Here is a 23,147-nt window from a genome sequence, read left to right on the forward strand (position 1 = left end):
GTCCATCCCTCAACTTCTTATACTCGTCCAAAAACTCGTCCTCCGCTCTTTGAGCCACCAATTTCCAGCCGCTTCAATTCCGCCTTGACAAAACTTCAAAAAGCCTCGATGGCGCTCCCCCGATAACGCCAATTGCTTACGGCGTCACCAGTTCACCAGTCCTAGAGCCCTTGCCCGAGCGACGACTCCCTTGCTGGAGCGCCACCAGACGCCACTATTGAACGGCTGAAGAAGGCCTTGGCGGGTGACCGTCAGCCCTGCAGCAGCCTGCGACGAGTTGGAGGCTTCGCCAGTCAATATTGGCTGAGGCTGCGCTCTTCACAAGTTTCCGCATGCGGTGCAGTGTCTGAGATTACCGCCGTGGCTCTATATTAAGCATATCGCTCAAGCATATGTTGTACGAGAGGCGGGTTTTAATTTCAACGCTAGACCTAAATCACAAGTTTAAACGACCCTGATCTGCCTTGTCCTATTTCTTTTCCTCTTGAATATGCCCGAGCTATAACGCCAGGCCGCATCTAACTGAGCGTCCACCCAATCTATTGTCCCGTGAGTCAACTGAAGGTTTTACACCTTGATGCAGGACTCTGCTTGGTACTTCTCCTTGTATGTCTGCAGCATGCCTAGAGTGACATTCGAGCCGCCGCAGACCACCAGGACAACATTCTTTTTGCTCCATTCCTCGTCAGACAAGCCCTTGCCAAGGAATGTCCGCAGGTCCCCACGGTAAACAATCGCCAGAGTCGCTCCGCATGCCACTTCGACGAGATGTCTTCCATCATCTGCAAACCGCACGCAGCTGATGGCGGCATCAGCATCGGAAACGACCAGGCTCTTCATTGTGCCGCTCGGGTGTTGGCTCCACTTCCAAGTCTGCTCTGACACGCGCGTGGCGCCTAGGGATGTTGCTATCGAAGCCATCTCGGGCAACGTTACGTGCTCGCCGGCCTTGACGCTGGCGTTGAGGCTGTCGGCGCCCAGCGTCTCGACCGCGAGCACGGTTGGCTTTGTGGTTGACCATTGATGACCCTCGACACCCTGCATGAGGCCATTGACTAGACCTCCGCCTCCAACGCTGCACACGATGCCGTCGATGGGCACGTCAAGCTGCTCCCGTAGTTCATCGACAATGGTTGAAGCTCCATCCCATACATGGGGATGATCAAACGGGGGCACATACACGCCCGAGGGATCATTGGCCAGCAGCTCCTCGCGGAGATACTTGTCAGCAGCAGCCCAGTTCTTGCCGACCTGCTTGACCTCGACGCCGAGCTCCAGCAACTTGTCCTTCATGAGCTGAGAGGTGATGTGGGGGATGACAATGGTGGCAGGCTGGCCGAGCGAGAGGGCCGATGTGGCGCACGCGAGGCCGGCGTTGCCGCCCGACGAGCAGTAAAAGTGAACCGGGCCCGGAGCCGAGGCGGCGGCCCGGGTCATGAGGTTGCCGATGCCGCGGGACTTGAAGGAGCCTGACGGCTGCAGGTTTTCAAGTTTGAGGTGGACATTGCTAGATAAAGAGTGAGTTGTATTTCTAGTGATTAGAGGCAAAGGGGACTTACCAGCCTGCTATTTTTGATAGTTGGGGGCTTGGGATGCATGGTGTCTTGATCCAGGGGAGTTTGGCGTCGACATCGAGAGAGCCCATTGTGAATGACTTGAGTAATTATTGATAATTAAAAATGTGTTGAAAGTGCCAGTCGAATGTCGTTGGGCGAGCAGGTTGATATGTATCTGGATAGTGGATGGATGGTGTATATCGGTGTTGATCTTCGCTCTCGGCCGGACACGTCCGAATTTGAAACCCGAAAGAAGCCGTTACTAGCAACAGAAGGAAGAATAAAAAAGTCTATCCAGGCGGCTCTAGTTTGATCAGCAGGGGCAAGTAGTGGCTTTGTACAGACAAGTACTATATAAGTACCCAAATGATAAGAAAATTCTTGTTTGAACAAAGTATCCGACTTTTACGGATAGAACGGGCCTCAATACCCGCGTAACTCTGCCCGTTTTAGCGCTCGCCAATGGTTCGCTCGCCTTTTGATTGGCGCGCCCTGGAAGGATTGACATGCGCTTGACATTGGAAAGGCGCAGACGTCGCATGTTCAGGATGATTCTGGGGCATTTCCAGGCCCTCTTTTGATGCCCTGTTTCTAGGGGTCCTCTTTCTGAGACCTCATTTTTTTCGAAGGTGTTCTTTGTGTCACTAGACGAGACGCTGACTTTGATTCGAAGCGGGGAGATTGATTCAGATTTCTCACATGACGTTCTGATAGGGTAATAGTTTCGTGTTTCCTCACAACGGACACTCTGAAGCCATCGTGACCCCGACTTCCCCGCTTGAGCCGAGCTCCCGGAAGAGGTCACGTCGAACCCCAACAACGCGTCGCCGCAACCACTTCAGAGGAACGAGATACAATCTATAGGGTAATCAGAGGTCAATTATAGGGTAATAGGAATGCAGGTGCGCATCACGGCCAGATCAGGGGATGCGATGCGCCCGTCGAGAGGTGGCTCATGTGCCTGACGCAGGGTCGTATACCGAGACAAGATTGACTTTTGTGAGATCTGACCGCCTGAGAACCGTTGATTTGGATCTTGCGGTGTAAACGAGATGTATCGTCTTGTTCTTGAAAGTCTTTTGTGGTGTTTAGTCGTTGCCTGATTGGGTAGTCTCGTGGACGTTGGATAGCGGCAAACTTTGAACGTCGTCTGCCCGTCATGGTAGATGGACTTCTTTGCTATAAGCTAGTTATATGAGGCCCAGCTGACATATAATTGGTAGGCTGGAGTGTTGATTCACCTGCCTAGAGCTCTTTGTTTGCGGTTGTGACAACTTGGATAACTGAGGGCCTGGGAGTTATTGAGTGAATGGAGCTTCGGATGGCACTTAATAACATTTGAACAAAGGCCTATGTTTTCTTGAAATATTCAAGATTCAGCATTGCAGTTTGTGGAAACGTCATTTATTCATCACTGATGTGTGTGATGCCAGCTTCAGCTTCAGGGGCTCACTGGAAGGCGTCGCGTGGAGAGTCGAGATATCGTGTCTGGAACAACATACCTAGCTTGGATGATAGCTATCCGTTGCCCAATTTCAGAATTACTTAGTGTTGTCCATATGTGCTCCAATTCCAAGCCTTCAGGAGGCACATACGTTCAACCCGATGTTAAGGGGCAGTGAATCATGATCCCTTCACTTAAGTTACCAAATCTTAACTCGATAGAAGTCCGAGTCTTTCTCTCCCTCTCTCCCTCTCACCCATTTAGTCACTTGCTCAGATTGTAGTCTCGAAACGTCGTCGAGCCTTCTAGTCCACTTCTCTAGACCACCCTCGTTCATCGTTTACTCAATCCCATTCATCGCTCCTCAATGCCTTCAACCCAATTCACCATCCGACACAATTTCATGTTCAGACCCATTTCAATTTCTTCGCGTTTTTTCTCCTTGAATTCCTTTTTCTGTTCCATTTCTCTTCACTCTGCTCACACTTGGGTTACTCTCATCGCAATTTGACCATAAGACTCTACTGCCTTCAACAAGAGTTCCTCAATCCCCAGCCTACATCTTCACTCATCATCTTTCTCCTTTCCAACTCCACAATTCCTTCAACCCCCTCTCCTCACTTACACCCCTCCACGTCTGTCTCAGCTCTTTCAACATCCCACGCCTGGTACGTCTCATACCAACACAACCTCGACTCCCATCTGCCCCTTGTTAACTCCCTCAGGTTTTCACAACCAATCATGCCTACAGCGGTTCGATCTGAGAACCTGCCCATACGAAGCCAGGCAGGCTCACAGCGGACGAGCCGCAACTCCACGCCATCCACGAATGGCTCTTCGTCCACCACGGGCCGCAAGAGAAAGGCAGTCCCCAACAACCGCCAAGCCAAGAAACGGCGCCAGTCCACTCCCTCTCAAGATTCCGATTCCGATTTTGATCAAGAAGCTGCTGTTGAGATTGAGGCTCCCCTTCCTGAAGACTTCGAAAAAGAATTCGGGATCCCTCGCGACCAGTACATTCACGATGCCATCTTGATGGCCAGCATCCCAGAGTGGCCCACTCCAGCTCCAACACCCGCATCTGAGAATGAAGAGTCGCTTGACGAAGACGACGTTGCGCCTCCTCCATTCATCTTCTCTGCGTACGCCGGGGGTGTGACACCACCCAGACCCAAGCCCAAGCCCAAGCTCCAACCCAGGTCCCAGCGCAGGCCCATCCTCAAGCTCAAGCCCAAGTTCAAGAAGGCAAGCTTGATGGGTATGCCCACGGAGGTCAGAGAGGGTATTTACCGCCACATTCTCGTCTCACACAAGCCCATTCCCGTTTACGACGGTTGGAAGCGTGTTTACGAGCGCGAGAGACCAGGACTCGACACTTGCATCCTCCGGGTGAACCGAAGAATCAATCTAGAGGCGACGGGCGTCCTCTACAGAGAGAACACTTTCCTGTACCGCCTTCGCGATGCCCCTGGGCCATCTCACCAGATGGTAGGAGCTCAGCAGCTGGCTGCAGTAGACGACTACCACCCTGGGAGAGCCTCGAAAACCAGAAAGCATGAGGAATGTACCATCAACGTCGACAAGTTTGGGGAAGACTTCCGGTATTTGACTATCCAGGCCGATCACAATCGTCACTCAGCCCAAACTCAGGAGTTTATGATCGAGGCCATCAAGACATTCGCCAAATTCCCCAGCAAGATGAATGTCCACACCCTGCAGATTGTCATCAGCCCTCGCTATGAGAACGGCACCTTCACCTTTGTCAACTTCTTCCAGCAAGGCTCGACCCTTGTCGAGGCTCTCAAAGGCATCGCTTGTGAGAAGGTCGTTATCAAGGTCTGGAACAAGTTTCTCAACGAGGGAGAGGGCCCCGTCAGGAGCGAGATCTCGTTGCCCCTCCAGTACCTTCGATTTGCCAAGCACCGAAAGCTGCAGCAGCTCAGCCGCCAAAGCGGCGGCCGAGAGCCCCTCGACCTGTTCAGAGGTGACCGCCGCATGCAAGATTTTCGCATGGCGGGTATCAGGTGGTGCAATCGGCAGCTGGCCGAGCTCGAGTACAAGGTTTTGCAGGCCTGCAGAAAGCACGTCCAAGAGCCTGTCGCCCAGGCGAGCGGCCAGAACGCGAATGGTGCAGCAGGTGACGACCTCGGGCCTGACGACGAAGAGGCTTTCGATTGGGTAGTGGAAGACGAGACGGAAGGGAACTCTGAAGATGAAGGGGACGAAGACTCTGAGTTTGAGCCGAACTGAGCACAATTGGCACATCAAAGGGCGCATTGTGTAACACGGTGATGCATCCTAAGGAACTGGGCGTTGAAACGGGAACTGGCTTGGGAAAGGGTACGAAATTCTGGGACAACGTTGCTTATGAAGATGAAGAGAGCTTAGGTAGCTTGGTCAACTGGTCTATGCATTCGGGGTATTTTGCAACCTATTTTCTAAACCTCCTAACTCCCATTCTGTTCATGTCTGTTTACTTGGCTGATATCTTGACTCTCTCCACCTCAAGCGTCTCCGTGTCCACTAACACGATCTCCTTTGTCGTTGAAAATGAAGGCACAGTGATGAGTCTTACGGATTGACCGTCAGGGCCGTGGGCAACCTTGGTTGAGAATTGGGGCTGGCATCCAGCAAAGTACAGATGTGGGCATGTCTTCATGACAAAGGGGTCGTCTTCCTGGAAAGGATAACTCCCTGTAAATTGTTAGTTGAGCACAACAAATGATTGTATGTCGAGCACTTACACAGCGTGTCGGGCGCAGTCGGGGCACAGCACCGCCATCGACACATGGCCTCCATCATACCGAGCCGATCATCACTGCCGACATACTTGAAGACATCGTCGACGTTCTGACCGCCGGTGCCTAAGAAACGCCATCCCTCGACCTCGGCCTCCCAAGGGTTCGTCACCGTATCGAACCAGCCCGGCTTCGTTGCTGGAGAAGATGGATCACGGGCATAGGCTCGCGAGTTGGGGAACATGGCTGGGTGCACAGGCTGTTGTGGGTAACTGGCATTGGCAGGGTCTTGGGCGCCAGGGAGCATCGTCACGGGGATAGAAGGGAGGAGTTCAGCAAGGAAAGCGTCGAAGAGCTGAGAGGGGAGCGGGTTGTAGGCGCTGGAGTCGTAGCCGTACTTTTTGTGGGCTTTCTTCTCCGGCTGGGCTTCATCTGCGGCCTGGGGTTTTTGGTCTGTTGTTGAGATGGAGTTTCCGGCGATGATGAGGCGGCTGATATGTGAGACATCGGCCTGGCTGGAAGGACTGAGTGCCTCGCCGAGCAAGTACTCGAGGAGCAGATCCAGCTCGAGCGCGTAGGAAGCATCGGTACCAGAAAAGGACAAGCCAGACACAATGGCGACTTTGTTGTTACCCTTCTTCCCTTCAGGGGCATCGACCATCTCCTCATCCTCGCCCTTGGCCTTCTTGCCGGCTTGGTTGGTAAGGCTCCAGCGTTCTGGCTGGGGAGCTAGATCCGGGAACTTGACATCAATGACCTCAAGCTCGCCATTGGAGTTTTCGGTGCCCATAACACCGATGATGCAGCCCGTCACGAGGTGTAGCGACTTGAGCAAGTCACCAACAAGCCTGATGCGACCTGACTCGTCCTCCAGCATAACTTGGTCATCGTCGGAAAAATATTTGGGCGTCGAGATGGGAGCAGAGATCCATCGCTATAAGCACAAGTTAGCTTAGGAGTCCAGTATACCCCAGTACCAGACCAATTGGGGGAGTAGACCATACATCCTTGGACACATCCTCGAGAATATTAGGCTTCAGGGGCATCTCCATATACACGGTGCCCGTCACCCAGCAAAGCTCTCCCTGGCGGACATCGAGCACTCTCTCAACTCGCTTAGCCGTCTCGCCACCGATAGATGTACCACTCCATGCAGCCTCGGCGACTTGATCGACAGCGGGCTTGATCTTTGTGAGACGCAAAAAGTACATGTCGCCATATTGTTGCTGGTAGGATCGCTGCTTGTCGAGAACAAAGGACTGCATAGGCTTGTATGCGGAGGGGACTCGAGAAGGGACTTGGTGAGCGGCATCACTATAGGAGTATTGTGTTAGTCGAGATCTTGGATGAGGCGTCGTTATGGGGGCTTGGTAGGACGACTTGCGATGGCTTCTGGAGGAGGCTACCCTCTACCTCTTCGAGGGCGACCATTTTGACAGGACGACAACGATGGCGCAGAGATTGGCTTTATTCAAGCTGTAGAATTCTGCTGTCGAAGATCTGGATATCAATCTGGATATCACAGTGTCCCGATATCGTGGTTATCGCAGCCGCCTTTGACTGGTGGTCAAAGTTGAATGCAAGAAAACGCGTTCCGAAGCTTGATACGCGTCAGAAACGAAGGTTGGCGTAAAGTGGCTGGACAACGGCAGGCAGGCATGGGCCACCCCGGCGGGATAGTGGGATGGGGGCAACTCCAGTGGACTCCGAGCTTCTCTTTTAGGTGTATGACGTGCTGGATTTGGGCGGTGAGACCGCTGAAGGGCGGCGGGGTCATGACCCAAAGACCCCCCGCATTCGGAAGAAATGGATGGACTGGATGCTTCATGAGGAGGGGAAAATCTCTGTCTCTTCAACTTTACAACATCTGGCCTACTCATAGACGAGTATCTCGTAGAGACTAGACTCTATTTTTTCTCTTATCCTCTTCTACGTTTAAGCCTATTTCTTATCATCTCATCAATCACCCTCTCATACCTTATCACAACCTCAATTCACCTCCTCTACCGCCCATCATGACTGTTCCCCCCAAGCCTCCTCGCATCCTGGTCAACGACCTCTCGTACACATTCCCTGACTACTCAACCGGCATCAAGAACATTACCCTCGATCTGCCTCCGCGCTCACGCACTCTTCTGATCGGTGCCAACGGCGCTGGAAAGACGACCCTCCTTCGCCTGCTCGCCGGCAAGCGTCTCTCGCCCAGCAACACCATCTCCATCTGTGGAGTTGATCCCTTCAAGGAGAGTCTCGAGGGTGTCACTTATCTCGGCCTCGAATGGGTCCTCAACCCCATTGTTCGCAATGATATTGGTGTCAATGAGCTTCTCCGCTCCGTCGGTGGCGATGCTTACCCCGAGCGTCGAGATGAGCTCGTAGCTATGCTCGATGTTGACACCAACTGGCGCATGCACGCCGTTTCTGACGGCGAGCGTCGTCGCGTTCAGCTTGCCATGGGTCTCGTGCGACCCTGGACTATCCTCTTGCTCGACGAGATCACCGTCGATCTTGACGTCCTCAGCCGCGCCGAGTTCCTTGGCTGGCTCAAGCGTGAGACCGAGATCCGAGAGTGCACCATCGTCTACGCTACTCACATTCTCGACAACCTCGCCGGTTGGCCCAGTCACCTCGTCCACATGCACCTTGGCACAGTCAAGGAATGGGATGAGGCTGACAAGATGCTCTCCACCATTGACGGCACTGTGGGCGCTTCCGGCAACAGCCGCCTGGGTGAGCTTGTCCTGAGCTGGCTGCGAGATGATCGAACGGAGCGAGGTCCCCGCAGCCATGCGAAGCGCGCACCTGAGGGTAAGACGTACGGCTTCGGCGGTATCCAGATCGGCGGCTACGGTGACGAGTCCAAGCAGCGCGAGGTCTAGACACGACTTGACTAGGAGAGCTGCATCGAGGGTTTCTTAACAATCACCTCGAGTTTCATTTGTCTTTGCCTGGAGTTCAAAACGGACGGGTGGCACTCAACTGCATTTCAGGCGCGCGGGAACACAAGGAAGACGGAGATGACGGGATATGGTGCTCATGCATGGCGTTCGATTTGAAAGAAAACAGTCCTCAACCCTGGCTTCTACGGCGTTTGATACTTTTCAACATTTTCATGCATGGAGGTTTTACTTGGATGGTGGCTCTGGGTTCTATTCTCTGATACGTGTACTTGATACCCTGTATTTCAACCAAGGGGATAAAGGCTTTGGTCACATCAACTAGACAAGTCTTGATTCATAAAATCTCTAGCAGATACTTGAAAGAGCTGACGGCAACTTCAGTGCTTCTAAATTACCTGACCTGGCTTGCCTGAGATCCTGTTGGCATTGTGCCCCCCTCGCCATCCATCAGTTTTCTCAGAACTGTCATCGTATTCTTCAGAAGGTCCGTGATGCCTGCGAGCTCCTTGGCGCTCAGCGTTTCCAACATCTTGATACGATAGTTCTGCCACGAGAGCTGTATCCCCCCTGAAGCAGCCAGCTGTCCCAGGCTATGCTGTGTCACTGGTCCCTCGTGCCTAGCCCGCAAGGTCCCGTCGGTGTCCATCTCAGCGTCCTCGACATCACGCACGCACTTGATGCTTTGCAGGCACAGAACAGGCGAGTGTGACAGTGACAAGAGCGAGGCGAGCGCCAAAGTCTTGTCCACAGAAGTGACATACGTGGACAGAACGGGGACGAGACGTCGTGGAACCATGCAGCCATGTGCGTTGGCATCGCTATCGCCAAACGCGCGGCCGCGCCAGAAGCAGTTGCACATGTCCATGAGGAAGCCGTTGAACAAGTTGACAAAAGTTCTATTGTATGACGACGAGTCCACTAGTTGACTTCTGTCCCGGCGAGGCTTGGACAGCATGGCCAATTCGAAGCCCTTCTTGTAGCAGGCGAGGATGGCGCAGATACGCGAGATGGTGGCGACAGAGCTGCTGAAGAAGAGGATGTAGATGAGAAACGAGGGTGGCAACTCGATGCGGATGTAGTTTTTGAGAGTCTCGTGACCTACGAGGCGAGCGTTTTGCTCGTAAAAGTCGAGAATGGCAGAGTAGACAGAGAGGGTTGGGCGTGTCTGGACGAGAGTGAGTGCCAGAGGGTTGACGTGACTGATCAAGTCTGTGATGATTTTGCTGGCGTTTTCTGGGATGGGGTCACTAGACTGGAGGATGACTGTCCAGTGATGAAGGAGGTTCTTGTAAAGGGCGAGGAGAGTCAGCTGGGACTCGGGGGTGTTGTCAAGAATTGCTGTTTCTAGCGGTTGGAAGATGTGCTGATAGAGTTCTATGGGAGTGTTAGTGAGGGATCACCAGATGGTTGATCAAACTCACCTTGAAAGTCTAGTAAGGGGGCATATGATAGAATCTCCAACATGGATTCGCTGCGCCCAGTGCCGTTCCATAGAGGGAGGAAGTGGGCAAAGAAGTTCAGCAAAAGTGGAGGGAGGTTCTGTATCACATTAGATAGGTTGAATGGAGCAGAGTAGGCAATAGACTAACCTTGGCAGATACCACATAGTCTCGCAAGATATCCATCATATCAAATAGTGTCTCCTCGTTTTCAAATCCTTCCGTGACGTCCTGAAGGATTGAGCTGAGCCAGTTGGCTATCCGTTGATCAGACTCCTCGCTGGGTCGTAGTAGCATGAGCTTCTGAAGAAGAGGGTCGACAAGGACGGCGACCATTTGGTTAGGCAGCTCCAGCTTGTCAATCTTCTTAACAAAGTCGGTAGCATTTTCGATCTCCTCAAGCGTAACTGAGTCCTAATAACATTAGCTATGGCTGCCAACGCCGTTTGAATTTGCATACCTCTGTCGCATGAGATGTGTGGACCATGGGAACGAGCTTATTCTTTGCACTGCGGCCAATAGGGCGATGAACTCGGAAACCATCTCGAGGCTTTGAGGTGCCTTCTTGGGCCAGTTGCTGATGCGCCTCCTGGATTTCGTCCAGCCTTGCTCTCCATTGCAGATCAGGGTGCTGAACTGAGTGTTAAAAATGTTGATAAAATGGGAACTCCTGAATGTACCTTGAAGGACGAGGCTTTCCCTCGAACCGCTTCTCCAACAATGACCTCGGGATAGTAGTCTTTGAACACTCTCAGGAGACCGATCAAACAAGGGTCGTTTCCGGTTTGCCGCGAGAGACTAAGTCTATGTAGGGTCAGACAATTGTAGCTCCAAGAGAAATTAAGCACTCACAGGGTCTGAATTCGAAAGGGCCTGACGTGCTTTCTCCGCGTGATGAGGGCCAGAAGGTGGCTGAGATGAGGTCTTGGGGCACGTTAGCAACTATGTACTGTTGGTGGCCGTGGTAAACCTACCTAGTAGCAGCACCATCGAGAAGGTTGAAGAGGACAGGGTAAGCTTGAGAGAGGACTTGGGGTGATTCAAGGTTATGGTGCACCATGATGAGCCACTTGAGAAGAGCAGCCTGCAGGGTCAAGGACGGCTTTAGCTTTCCATGGCCGAGGCATGACACTACTCGTAGAGTGGAAGCTCGCGACACGGGGGAGATGGGATAGAGATTTCTGATAATGGCAGCTTGACTTGCTTGGTCAAGATGGTTTGGTGTTGTGATGAGGTTGATGAGGTCGTCCAGCGTGTCTGGCAGGACGCCCCATTCATAGGCAAGGGAAGTGAGATTGGCGACAGTGGGTTTGATGCTGGTGGTGCGGGACTTGGCAGGCAATTTAGAGGCTGGTTGAAGTGTAAGTATGAATCTGGAAATCTTTGAACTGACTCGTGATAGTCTCACCCTCAATGACATCGCCAACCAGGAGCCGGAGCTCATCATGGCCCGCCGAGGCGGGATCTGTGTCCGCCTCCATCATCACAACAATCGAGCCGTGACTTCTAAACAAACGGCTGAGCCCCGCTGTTAATTGCCAGGCCGGTGGTCAACCGGCAAGAACACAAGGGGCACCGGATCGGAGCGGCTGGTAAAGAGTCGGCGCGGAACACGGAGAACAGGAGTGTGAATTAGGTGGGACACCCCGGGAGACGCGTCGGAGAAGGAAGACGCGTTTTCGGAGGACGAAGTGGGGCTTCCCGGGGCGGGGCCTGAGCTCGCTGTTTGTGCTCCGTACTGTGTACGTACAGTAGCAGGAACCAAATTTCTGTGTTACCTTAGGCTCCTGTTGCATAGGGGGGCTTCCTAATTTAGTCCTTAATACTGCAAGTTTGATTGATATCACATATGGGCTGTTTCGTCAGTATATTACATATGCCGGGCTACCCAACCGTCACCAACATGCTGACAACCTCGGACCTTGTTTCAGCTAAACCAGTCGGGCAACGAGAGAAAAAAGAAACAAAGGGGGATTTGCCCAACGTTCAAGATCCTTCAGGTGCCCAGAACCGGCATCGAAGCAGGCTTGGCAGATGTTGCAGTTGGTCACTACCCGGGCCTGATTGCTGAGAGGCACGACTCCAGTCCCACCTGCTTACCCGCAATTTTCCCAGGGCAACTCCAGTGCCATTGTTACTCTGTCAACCCTCGTGAGACGGGGAGATCAGTGCGATGAAGCTTATTTCGACTTCCAGGTGGCAAGGGCTGTCGAGACATGGCATTCCTGTGCCGCCAGGGGGGGGGGGTTTCTCGCTTCTCTCTTGGAGTCATGTAGTCGAGCCAAGCATTCCCAAGATCGTAGGCTAGGCCATCGTCGATGTTACGCCAGGGACAATCCCTATCTCTTTGGTGTCGTTTGAGCCGACAATAGTAGCTTTTGACTACGTCAGAAGTCCAAATTAAGTTGCACCTTGCAGATAGCGTTGAAAACTGCAAAGACGTTCACGTCATTGACCGTTGACAACCGTTCTTTCCCTCTTATGAATACCGTGCCTTCCTCCTGTCAACCTACTCATGCCTCTGGGGAAGGAAGGACCCTAACCTCTTCTAGCTGCTCGCTTCTCCCCTGACTCCCAGTCTTTCCTACCTCGGATCAAAGAAACGTCATTCTTGTAAACCTCTTCAATCCCCCATCGACGCCCTCGAAACTTCCTCCTCCTCTCATCTCGCCAGGGCTTCCACCACGCGCCTAGACCAGTCACCGATGTCTCAATCGGCCGACCAAACCCGCTGCTGCTTGCAACCCAACCCACCTCATCCGGCGTTACACTGGAAGGGAATATCCCCGGTCGGCCAAGCCGCCTTGCAGGAGGGCCAAATCATGCCCATTCGACAGCAGATACGATCCCTGGGCGCGGTTGATTCGTCATCGAGGTGATTGGGATGGCAGTCTGGTGCTCTGGAGCTTCAATTGGCGCATGGTACGACCCTCAACGGTTTCTCTTGCCATGTCTGTTCAGAATGTCAAAAGTGGACATCGATTGTCTAACGAAACGGGCGTCTCCCGCTTCTTCAAAGCAAGCGCTCAGGTGGAATGAATGACCGTTTCTAAGCCGCTGGCCAGCAAAGAATGGCTGGCATTCCCCCTGCGGCTTGCATCTTGATCAATCCATGGCCCGTCTCCCTTCTCATGATCGAAACTGCCGCCTCGAGTCATGGCAGTACTCGGGCCGCGCTGAGTCTGACGCCCACCTCGTCCATCCTTGCCAAACGGCTTGGCCGGCTCTGCCGACGTGCATCTTCGTGTTACCTTCGGTCAGCCTCTCGCATGCGCAGCCTGACTCCCCAGTGGCCTTCCCCGTCGGTACGGATCCTCGCCATCCGCCATCCCATCCCATCATTCTTGGGATCCCACCCACAGTCTCGCCCGTCTGACCTCTAGCCGGTCGTGCCCGAGGCTGAGCTGCTGGGCCAGGTATCCTTGCGCATCCTGGCAACTGGAGAGTCACTGCAGCCCAGACGCATCAAGGCGGCTGATGCTGATACCAATCGACGCCGGAGCCTTCGTCCCAACTACCCCCACTAATCTAACCCATTCCTGATCTCTTCCATCAGTCTGGACGGTCAAAACCACGGGGCCCCAGCAACGCCATACAGGTCGTTGTCGTCACAAAAGACTCCATTCGCAGACCGCCCGCCGCCCAGTTTCAACTCCCTGGGCAGCAACTTCTCTTTCACCCCTTCAGTGAACTGTCTCCACTTAGACGTCTTTTTCAGTTTTCGCGAGCTTCGCCGCCGCTCTTCATCGCCAAACACCGTTTTCAGGGGCCCTTCCTCAAGTTGCGAAACCTGGGTCTGGATTTAGACCCAAGTGCACAACCTTGCCACCACGCCCGATATCGCTTCAACACGCCTGAGCCTCTTGAGACGCTGACAACCCGGCTTCCTGATCAAGGAAGTTCGGGGCTTGTGAGGAACGCACCCAGCCAAAGGAGTCATTGTCATCAGCAACTTGCAGCTTGAATCGGCCATGTAAATCGCCAAACTGAATACGGCCACAGACGATGTCGAGTTCAAGTTCACGAAGCCAGACCTCGTCGGCTGCTTTGCTGTGGGATCACCAGGATCTGGTCCCCATTCAGAATATTCTAGCTGACGAGGAACTGGTTCTGCTGCTGACTCCGGCCGTTGTTCCTCTAAACACGAATCTAACTAGCACGAGCGATCCATTCGAACCCCTCGGCCGGGCACTTGCGAGGAGGCACCCATGGATTCGCCACGTACCATATGTCAAAGACCGTGGCATTACGGGCACTCATGTGGCGTTCATCAAACGGGCCAGAGTCGTCATTTTTATGCTCGCTGGCTTTTCCTCGGATGAGGGTGCTTTCCAGCTAGAAGTGGCTGGAATAGTTCGAGAAGTGTGCGAGGAGCGCCCAACAGCCCTTGTGGCGTGCTGTCAACTTCCCGAAGATGGACATGATCGAATTCACGAACTCGGATTTCAGACAGTGCTGCAATGCCCTGGATATTCCGCAGCAGACCTGGAAACCATTGCGGCCCTCTTGACAAATACGACAGAGCCGGCAATGGACATCGATCCTGAGCCCCAAGCACTATGGCCAATCCAACCTTGGAACTACGACAGAGATCTTCCGGAAGTGCACATGTTGTGGTTAGCGGCCCTGCCGCCAAAATTCCACCTCAGTCGCGCTGTGCTTGGCTCACTATTGAAGCGCGACGGGTACGCCATGCACCACATCATCCGGGAACCCAGCAGCGGGAGAATTGTCGGATTTTGCGCAACATTCACCACCTTTGCGGACAGCAGCGGCGACCGACTTATCGGGTCCATTGCTGCCATTATTGCCCACCAGGACTTTCGAGGCCGAGGAATTGGGCGCATGCTTCACGACGAAGTTCTAAGCAAACTCAACAAGATCCGAGGCGTCGGTCGAATCCAGATTGGAAGCACATTCCCACGGTTACTTTACGGCTTACCTGATCCCGTGGACAACAGCGAGTGGTTTGAGAACCGAGGATGGAAACTAAACGAGCTTACGCCTGGGAAAGGCCGACCCGTGTCAGACTGGTGCTTGAGATTCGCGGATTCCCCAGTCCCCGACCTGGCTTCTGCGGGTTTATCTTTCAGGCCATGCCAGCTTCCAGACGCCCATCATATCATCGGCATGGCGAATAGGGAGTCAGAGAGGAAGTTTGGGTTTGGGTGGTACGACCAGTACGCTAAGACAATAGACAGTTGTCATCTGAGCGATGTCATCGTTGGGCTTGAGGGGGACAATTTGGTTGCGGCAGCCATAACATATTTCCCCAACAACGGCAGCCCATGTGCTGCAGATATCCCATGGCCAGCTGCAGTCGGGCAAGATATCGGAGGCGTTTCATGCATTTGCATTAAAGGCAAGTTATACTGCTACCACGCAAGCATCCTACGCTAACAGGACACCAGATGACGATCCAGACATGGTGAACCGCCGGGACTCTGTCATGATCAGATTGCTTCTGGCATGTCGCCAATCGCTCACTGAGAGGGGAATGGTAGGGATGTTTGTGGATGGAATCAAATCTGACGAGAACGTCTTGTCATCTCTCGGTAAGGAGCAATATCTGAGGTGAGAATCGCAGGATGGCTAACAATGATACTCTACAGGGTTTCGGAAATGGGCAGAGTACAAAGAAGTCTGGCGCAAGATCTGAGCTGAGCACTCTCAGTCAGCCGCTGCTCGCAAGCTCCCACTCTAGCGATTTGCTTCTGACAGACTGCTTCAATGATGAGAAAATGGGATAGGGCGCTGCCCTCACCTGATGGAAGGCGACTCTCACTGGAAACCAGGAGGAATTGGAGGCAGGACACCGTCAAGCTCAAGTCCGAGTTTCAGTTCTAAGCCAACACTTCTCTAAGCAACTCTCGGTCCATCTACCTGCCTGTAAGCGACGACTCTCTTGTTGCGCATGTCTTTGTCTTCTGTCCGTCCACCTGTCTGTCCGCTACGCCCGCCTCCTGTCCTCAGTGACAAGAGACTTGAATACGCCGGGGCCCTCTTTTTTTCTGGATCATGCATACGCAATCAATCCCCAACCTGCGCGCGTCTGCAAGCGACGACGTGCGGTTCTGCCCTTGGACAGCCCGCCCGGAGCCGCAGAAGAAAGGTCATGAAGATCGCAACCCTTTCGAGGCACTGGTCTGTTGGCGTGGAGCTGACAAAGTGGTATTCAGCTCGCCTCACGAAAGACAGAAGGGACAAGCAAGACAAGACAGACGGGCAGACAGCAGACAGGCTTGACAGCACGCCACCGTATTGTGTTACTGAAGCAACCCTGGTCCCGGGCCTGGCTTGACTTGAGGGTCGAAGCCAAGGAAGGGAAACTCGCTGAGTCTGCTGATTTGCTCCTGGGGTTGTCCAACTGTCCCCGCCATGCGGGGAATCCCTCGTCGTTCACCTTGCGGCACCGCAGTCGTGGAAGGATTACCGAATTTAGAAAACTCATTGACGGATCTATCGGTCTAGACGGTCCAGAGATTTAGCCCGCTGCGGCACGCTGCATGGCTGGCTGACAGGTCATATTGGCCCTCTGGGATTGGGTCGAAACTCGCATCCACGAGTTGGCCATGCGATGATGGATGGCGGCAGCCCGTTGTTTACAACCGTCATCCTGGGTCTCATTTCGGCAGCCCGTTGGCTTTATACCACCTACCATACCATACCATACCGCATCGCACCGCACCGCACCGTACCGCATCACATCACATCACACAACTCGCTCTCGGGTCGCTATTAGCTCCGACTGGTCACGTCGTGGCTCGATGTGCTGCCGTGCCGTTATTTCGATAGCCATACCTACTTAACTTCAAACACCAAACAGCTTCCCGGTAGACTGTCCACACCCGCAACTCTTCTGTTGCTTGCACCTGGTTCAGCCCCCTTCTTGAACTAGCCACTCGAGTTTCAGAGGTCCATGATGGCAATAGACGCCAAGTGTGATCGACCTCGATGTCTCTTCCAAGCCCCCACGTTTGTCTCTGCAGGATTGCCTGCCAGTCGAGACAACCGCGACCCGTGTTCTGATTCGCGGCTCTACGACTTTCCTTGTTGAGAGTCGTGTCTCCAAAGAGATGCCCTCCCTTTTCCCTTGTGTCACCATGATTGTGTGCCGGCTGACCACGTTTTCGATTGGGCGCAAGCAAGCAAGCAATCCTGTTTTTTCCCTGGCTGGGCATTCATCCGGTGGATTCCGCAGACGCCGCAGCTGTGTAACCATGGATGGCTGGCTGGCTGGGTTATCAATGGCCCTCCATCCCATGCCGTCCCCAGCTCCGCGGACAAATCAGCCCTGGGTCATGTGTGGGTAGGCGGACCGCTGCCACGATTCAGTAGTCGGGATTGGCGGCAGGGGGGTTGATGAAGGAGAGGGCAGGAGGTCGGTAACTGAGCCTGAGCCCCGAGTACCCGGTCTGACAAGCGGACACGGACGAAGCGCCGATAGTGAGCGCCGGTCAGACGGACCCATCAGGTCCAATATCCAAAGCGCGCTGGATGCAGGTTACACGACAGCTTCCCGCCTGCGTCACACAGAAAGGGCAGGAAATGACAGGTTTTTCATCGGCTGATTAGGCCAGATACCCATCCATGCAAAGGAGTGAGCACACCTGAACGGACGAGAGATGCTTTGGAGACATGTTAAATCCGAGGAGGGGAAATTGCCGGACCGCGAGGTCCTCAGAGGTACTATTTGTTTTTGTCTTTGCAGTGTAATCAATCGTATAGCCGTCTCACCGACACAACAAACAAGATCTCGTAGACAAAGGAAGCCAAGTCAAATCATCCATCCATCCATCGTTTGTCCAGAGCAGGATGCAGATCAAGGGTATTTCAAGCCAAAAAGCTGTTGAGAGAAAAGGGGGAGAAACAAATATACGCAGCCAAACTTTGGACAGAGGGCACAATAATGAATAAACAAACGAACAAACGAACAGCATGATCAAAACCCAAGCAAGAACTTTTTGTATCCGTGATTCCCTCGTATAGATAGACGCCTCCCGCACCTTAACAAGGATCAAATAGACTCCATCATCATCATACACACAGCACTCCTTTTTTTTTTAAATCCCTGTTTCCCCCTCTTTCATTCTTCAACTATCCTTGGTGAATGTTTGCTCGCTTAAGCCCATTTTGAGAAGTCGACCGTGTCAACAATAGAGTCCTGCCCATGGACTGTGCCAATCTCTGTATCGTTGGTCGTAGTGGACGACGACAGCATTGATGACCGGTGAGAGGTCTGTTCGCTTGTGCTCGTGAAGAAGGTCGCAACACTGGTACGGCGTAGACTGGTGAAGCTATCCCGAACAGTGCTAGCCGGCCGTGAAGAGGCCTCGGCCTGTTGTTGCAGCAGCTGTTGTTGGTGCAGCGGTGTTGGACCTCCTAGCGATGAGTTTTGCGATGCTGAGGGTGTCAGCTGCCCCGACTTTGACGGGGCATGCTTCTCGCGAAGTCGCTTGATGGCACGAAGACGGCTCCGCCATGAGCTAACATGTTCTCCACCCTCGCGGTTTGCCCAGACATGCGAGAAGACGGAGGCGTTTAGCGCAAGCAGACGGATCAACCCTGGCAGCGCCTTGAGAGAGACCATCTTTGTCTCGGAAGCGGGCGAGATTTCGGGGAAGCCCGGCTTGCTCATGACTTGCACACGATAGAAAGGTTGACTGTGCTTGGACGTGTCCCTGGCAGCAATAAACGATGCTCGCGACGCGGGTGTGATAACAATGTGTACAAAGTTGAAGTCGCCGGGGAACGTGTCGAACTTGAAGGGCGCTCCGGAATCGTTGAAAACGATGTTGACAAAGTCGTTGCCGATATGACGCTTCTTGAGAGTGCATCGGGGGTCATGTTCCAGGTTGGTAGGCATCTGCGTTGTAACATGGAATACAATCTCGGTGACGCGATCACGCCAGCAGAACGTGTACTGGCCATCGGAGTCGAATTCACGGTCAAGACCATGGGTATTGAACGTAGCCCCCTTGAGCTTGGTCAGCGTTCCCAGGTTGTTCAGAAACTCGACGTAGTCGCTGCTTCCGGACACGTTGGCAAGGATCTCGGCTTCGTCCGTCTGGCCTTCTCCGATATAAATGACTCCGACTTTGTGACCATCAACAGTAGAGCTTCGATCAAAGACTCGAATAGCTCTATCAACAACCTCATCATCGGGTAGCGGGATGGGCCGCGCCAGATCGTGACCTTGAGGGACCGATGACATGAGCTGAACGAGCAGGTGACTGGGCAAGATCGTGTTGGTTGATGGCTGGCCCTCTCTGCTAACGTCGACATAACTTTCCGTCTGATGGGGAGGTGGTGGATCAAAAGCTTCTCGAACCGTAAAGACAGAAGTGCCCGATGGCTGTCTCTTCACGATTTGTGCCCAACCCGTGGTCGTAGCTTGCATCACCGTGACGATACTATACCCAACCAGCCAATTCTTTTTGATAATCTCGCCGAACCGAGCCTCGGTGAAAAGAGGGTCCGGCGAAGACTCTTCAATGTCGGCGTATGTGACCCTCTGCATGAAGTCGATCGAGGTGAGCGCCTGTTCATTATCGGCATGTCCCTCTTCCGAGTCGCTGTACATGTTCCGAACCAACCATCCCACCATGTTTGCTCGATCAGGGAGCTTGAGGGCCAAGAACCAGAATAAGATAACATGGTATGCCAGTGCATACACATATTGTGGCAGGTCATCCGTCGCACTTGGATGCACCGAGTCAGACGAACTCAGTGGCGTCGATGGCTCGCTCGTGTGGCTGCTCCTGTTGGAATCCTTCTTGTCTCTTACCGATTGTAGGTATCGAATACAGATGCCGAACACAATCTTGTACTCCTCTTCCCTGAAGTTGACATACACGTTGTGTAGACGGCTAAGACAGGCCAGAAACTCGAGAATGTGGATCGAGACGTGCGGTTGAGTGATAATAGTCGACATCTTAGCAAGGAGCTGTACAAGTGATTTGCTCGTCGAAAGGGGCAACTCGTGACAGCATATGGACAGGGCGTGGATGCAGCATTTGGCACTTCGCTCCCAGGTAGCAATGCCATGGACAAACGTCTTGACAATTTCATCCTCGTCTCCCTTCTGGAAGTGATCATGGTAGCTGAGAATCATGGTCAGACTGTGGAAGAGACAGATTGCCACGTCCGCACGTCTTAAGCCCGACGCATTTGGTGGCTCTTGAAAGGAGTTTGTCCGAATCTGCTCGCAAATGAGCCTTCGAAGCTCCTGGATTTGGGGGATAGTGTCGCAGAAGATGGCGTGGTTGCTCAATTGAGACGGCAGGTGAACAAGAATGAAGCTGTAGACTTCCCAGTCACACCCGTGTAGGAGAGTAAGGACGGCCTCGAGCCAGGTCGCAATATTGAGGACAGAAGTCCCGGTATCGCCATCCTCCTTCTCAGACTTTTCTGTTGATTCGTCCACCTCCAATTCTGGTGCGTGAGAAACCAAGACCGGGCTGATGGTGCCCGTGACAGCATCAGGCAGAGCCTCGGGGTCTGGGAGGCTCCAGATTTGATGATACCGACCCGCGCTGCTCCTTGGGACGCTTCCAGTGGCGACGCTCGCGGAACGAATGGGAAGGCCTCTTTCATGGGATTGCCCTTGGCTGAAAGATATACCGCGAGAAGCTCGTGATCCTCCCCCGTGATCACGGCTGAGCAACCGCACCGATTGGGCCGCTTCCTCGGCTTGCTTCTTTGCAAGAGTCTCTGGTGTTCGGCATATAGAGGCAGCGAGAAAGTTAGTCTCGAGGACCTTCGTAATGTAGATGCGGTTCGCCCAGTCGGCACGCAGACGGAACAGTAGCTTCATGGCTGTCAGCCGCGCATCTGCGTCGCAGTGATTTGACTTGGCGATGTTAACTAGAGCATGATATAGTCTTATGCTCTTCCCACTGTCAGTGTCCATTGTCTGTACAAACATTTTGGCATATCCTTTTGCCACAACGTTCGAGGGAGATTGTTCTGGAGACACAGCATCGTCCAAGGGAGCCTGGGCGAGGGGGTTGGGAGAAGCCGTGGACAAAATCGGAGACTTGAGTCGATCGCCAATAACGATGCCCCGCAATGCGTCGATGATGTATTCGAACAGCTCCATGTCACAGGATGCAGCGACCGAAACCATTAGGGACACGATACCTTCGAGCACCAGGACGTCCGTCTCTTCGGCCACATCTTGCAGGACACTCTTGGCAAGGTGAGGAATAAAACTCTGTTCAGGGTCGTCGCCAACCAAGTCCACAACCTCATACGCATCCATGATGGTCTCGAGGGCCCGAAGTCGGATTTGAGAGGATCGTTCGCGGTTTCCAAAGAAGCCCTTCAAGACCAAAGCCAGATTGTCTTCCCACTGCAGATCCGAGGGAGAGCAGCACCTGAATTGCTGAAAGTAGTCGAGAACTGAGGAAGCAGTTGCATCAGGGAGATACTGATGAACCTCAGTGAGAAATGTGACGACCGTTGGTCTGGGAACAAAGTGACCAGATTTCTGATTGATGAGAACATCGAGTCGCTTGATGAGAACTATAAGTTCCCGGATTAGGCCCTCGTCAGCCTTCTCGTCTCTGCTGTTGTTGCGAAGTCTGTCTATCTCATGGGGTTCGAGAGTGACTCGTTTCGAACATTCCGCGGCGGCCTCAAGGATCACCGACCAATCCTCGTCAATGATAAGGCGATGCATCTGGCCCTCTCCATCGTCGAACAGACCGTTGATGAGTTGTAGAATTGCAGTCAAGGTCTTGATGGATGTAGCAGACCTCACAATGTTTGTCAGACCGTCAACAAGCAAGGCAAAGGGAACAGCCGGGTAACCTTGCTCGGGGGTTTTGGTCATGAGCTTTTGTAGCACGGCCAACGCGCCACGTATCTCTCGGTTGATATCCTTCTCCTGTTTCGCATCACCAGGGTTGTTGCGCAAGATGTCGAGGAGGATACGGACGGTTGCCTGGCCATTGTGACTTTTTAGCAGATTGGACAATGTATGCCACGAGTGGTTTTGCAGGCTTCCCACGATGCAATAGATGGAGCTCAACACATGAATACAACCTTTGAGCTTCTCATCTGGAATGGATCCAAAAGTCACGATAGCATCGACAACGGCGATACTCGACTTAAGGTCGTCTTCCACGCTTGTGCTCATGCAGATTGCCATCAAGCGATCGACCAAACCAGCCACAGCAGGTTCATCGGCATTGTTGAAGCTGAACTTGATCACATCGATAAGAAAGCTGAATAACTGAGCGAGGTTCTTTTCTTCGCCCGAAACCGCCGCACGGCTCCTGGAAGAGCCCTTGGGAGTCCGAGACGCCCTTCTCCGAGCCGCGCGGACCACATTGTAGGATTCCCAAAGCCAAGTAGTCAGCAAAGGGACCAACTGGTAATCAAATCCGGTCAAGACGCGGCCTCGGCGGGTCAGGTCTACAAGAGCTGCCAACTGCAGGTGGAAATCCTCGGCGTTTGCAGGAGCCGTTAAGGTTGCAAAGTACTCCTGCCGCTCAAGGTCTGAAGAGGCATCATGCTTGACACACTCCGTCAGAAGCTCCCAGCCAGCTGCCCGAGCCGCGGTGGGCTTTGCGGGATCGATAAGATCCTTGGCGGCATCCCATATATCCAAAACGGGATTCAGAGGGTACTCGGCGATGGCATATTTCAAAGAGTTGGCAGCAGCGATACGCTCGTTGGGAGAGCCGTTCTTGAGAAGCTCGAATGACTCCATGTGACTTGAAGACAAGCCTCGAGGTTGTTGGACAGGCAGGTTCGCGAGAGGGGCATGAACGAACTCGGCGGTCGGCAACGCAGTAGAGGATGAAGGCGAGGCTATTGATGGCGACGACTTGGAGAGCTTTGAGCTTGTCAGGCCCCGCAGGACGTGGGCAAGGCCACCCTGACGGGACGTATCTGGTGACGGTGGACCATCTCCTGGCTGTGGTGACATGTGCTCTTGTGAAGTCTCCTCGGGGTTTGGATGGCTAAGAGAGGCTAGACGGCGCAGCATGTTAGCAGAAGAACGGACGTCCGTGTGCTAGGGTCGTCGTCATCGGCAAGGCAGATCGGTCGGTATAAATCAG

At 53.4% G+C, this 23,147-nt stretch overlaps 6 protein-coding genes and 1 pseudogene across 7 annotated transcripts, besides 1 other annotated feature; 3 read left to right on the forward strand and 4 right to left on the reverse strand.

Annotated features, from left to right (window-relative positions):
• Positions 1-567: 567 nt before the first annotated feature.
• Positions 568-1,645, reverse strand: NCS54_01136100 (PALP domain-containing protein; the record flags this gene model as incomplete). Its single annotated transcript, XM_053156641.1, has 2 exons — positions 568-1,507; positions 1,560-1,645. 2 exons carry the CDS (start codon positions 1,643-1,645, stop codon positions 568-570), a joined length of 1,026 nt encoding a protein of 341 aa, XP_053012616.1.
• Positions 1,646-3,741: 2,096 nt separating this feature from the next.
• NCS54_01136200 (Hypothetical protein) lies at positions 3,742-5,250 on the forward strand (the record flags this gene model as incomplete). Its single annotated transcript, XM_053156642.1, has 1 exon — positions 3,742-5,250. The coding sequence occupies one exon, from the start codon at positions 3,742-3,744 to the stop codon at positions 5,248-5,250; it is 1,509 nt and encodes a 502-aa protein (XP_053012617.1).
• A 223-nt stretch (positions 5,251-5,473) lies between these two features.
• NCS54_01136300 lies at positions 5,474-7,078 on the reverse strand (annotated as a pseudogene). The gene is made up of 3 exons: positions 6,716-7,078; positions 5,745-6,672; positions 5,474-5,694 (listed from the first exon to the last, which is right to left on the reverse strand).
• Positions 5,474-7,078: a sequence feature.
• A 675-nt stretch (positions 7,079-7,753) lies between these two features.
• NCS54_01136400 (Hypothetical protein) lies at positions 7,754-8,617 on the forward strand (the record flags this gene model as incomplete). The annotated part of the gene is made up of 1 exon (XM_053156643.1): positions 7,754-8,617. The coding sequence occupies one exon, from the start codon at positions 7,754-7,756 to the stop codon at positions 8,615-8,617; it is 864 nt and encodes a 287-aa protein (XP_053012618.1).
• Positions 8,618-9,029: 412 nt separating this feature from the next.
• NCS54_01136500 (Hypothetical protein) lies at positions 9,030-11,621 on the reverse strand (the record flags this gene model as incomplete). The annotated part of the gene is made up of 8 exons (XM_053156644.1): positions 11,486-11,621; positions 11,052-11,427; positions 10,930-11,001; positions 10,758-10,881; positions 10,538-10,708; positions 10,228-10,491; positions 10,060-10,177; positions 9,030-10,012 (listed from the first exon to the last, which is right to left on the reverse strand). Exons 1-8 carry the CDS (start codon positions 11,559-11,561, stop codon positions 9,030-9,032), a joined length of 2,184 nt encoding a protein of 727 aa, XP_053012619.1. The 5' UTR covers positions 11,562-11,621.
• Positions 11,622-14,082: 2,461 nt separating this feature from the next.
• NCS54_01136600 (Hypothetical protein) lies at positions 14,083-15,736 on the forward strand (the record flags this gene model as incomplete). The annotated part of the gene is made up of 3 exons (XM_053156645.1): positions 14,083-15,439; positions 15,489-15,632; positions 15,690-15,736. 3 exons carry the CDS (start codon positions 14,083-14,085, stop codon positions 15,734-15,736), a joined length of 1,548 nt encoding a protein of 515 aa, XP_053012620.1.
• A 2,463-nt stretch (positions 15,737-18,199) lies between these two features.
• NCS54_01136700 (Hypothetical protein) lies at positions 18,200-23,074 on the reverse strand (the record flags this gene model as incomplete). The annotated part of the gene is made up of 1 exon (XM_053156646.1): positions 18,200-23,074. The coding sequence occupies one exon, from the start codon at positions 23,072-23,074 to the stop codon at positions 18,200-18,202; it is 4,875 nt and encodes a 1,624-aa protein (XP_053012621.1).
• Between the last annotated feature and the right edge of the window lie 73 nt (positions 23,075-23,147).

Source organism: Fusarium falciforme, chromosome 9 (assembly GCF_026873545.1).
Source record: "Fusarium falciforme chromosome 9, complete sequence".
Taxonomy (NCBI): Eukaryota; Fungi; Ascomycota; class Sordariomycetes; order Hypocreales; family Nectriaceae; genus Fusarium; species Fusarium falciforme.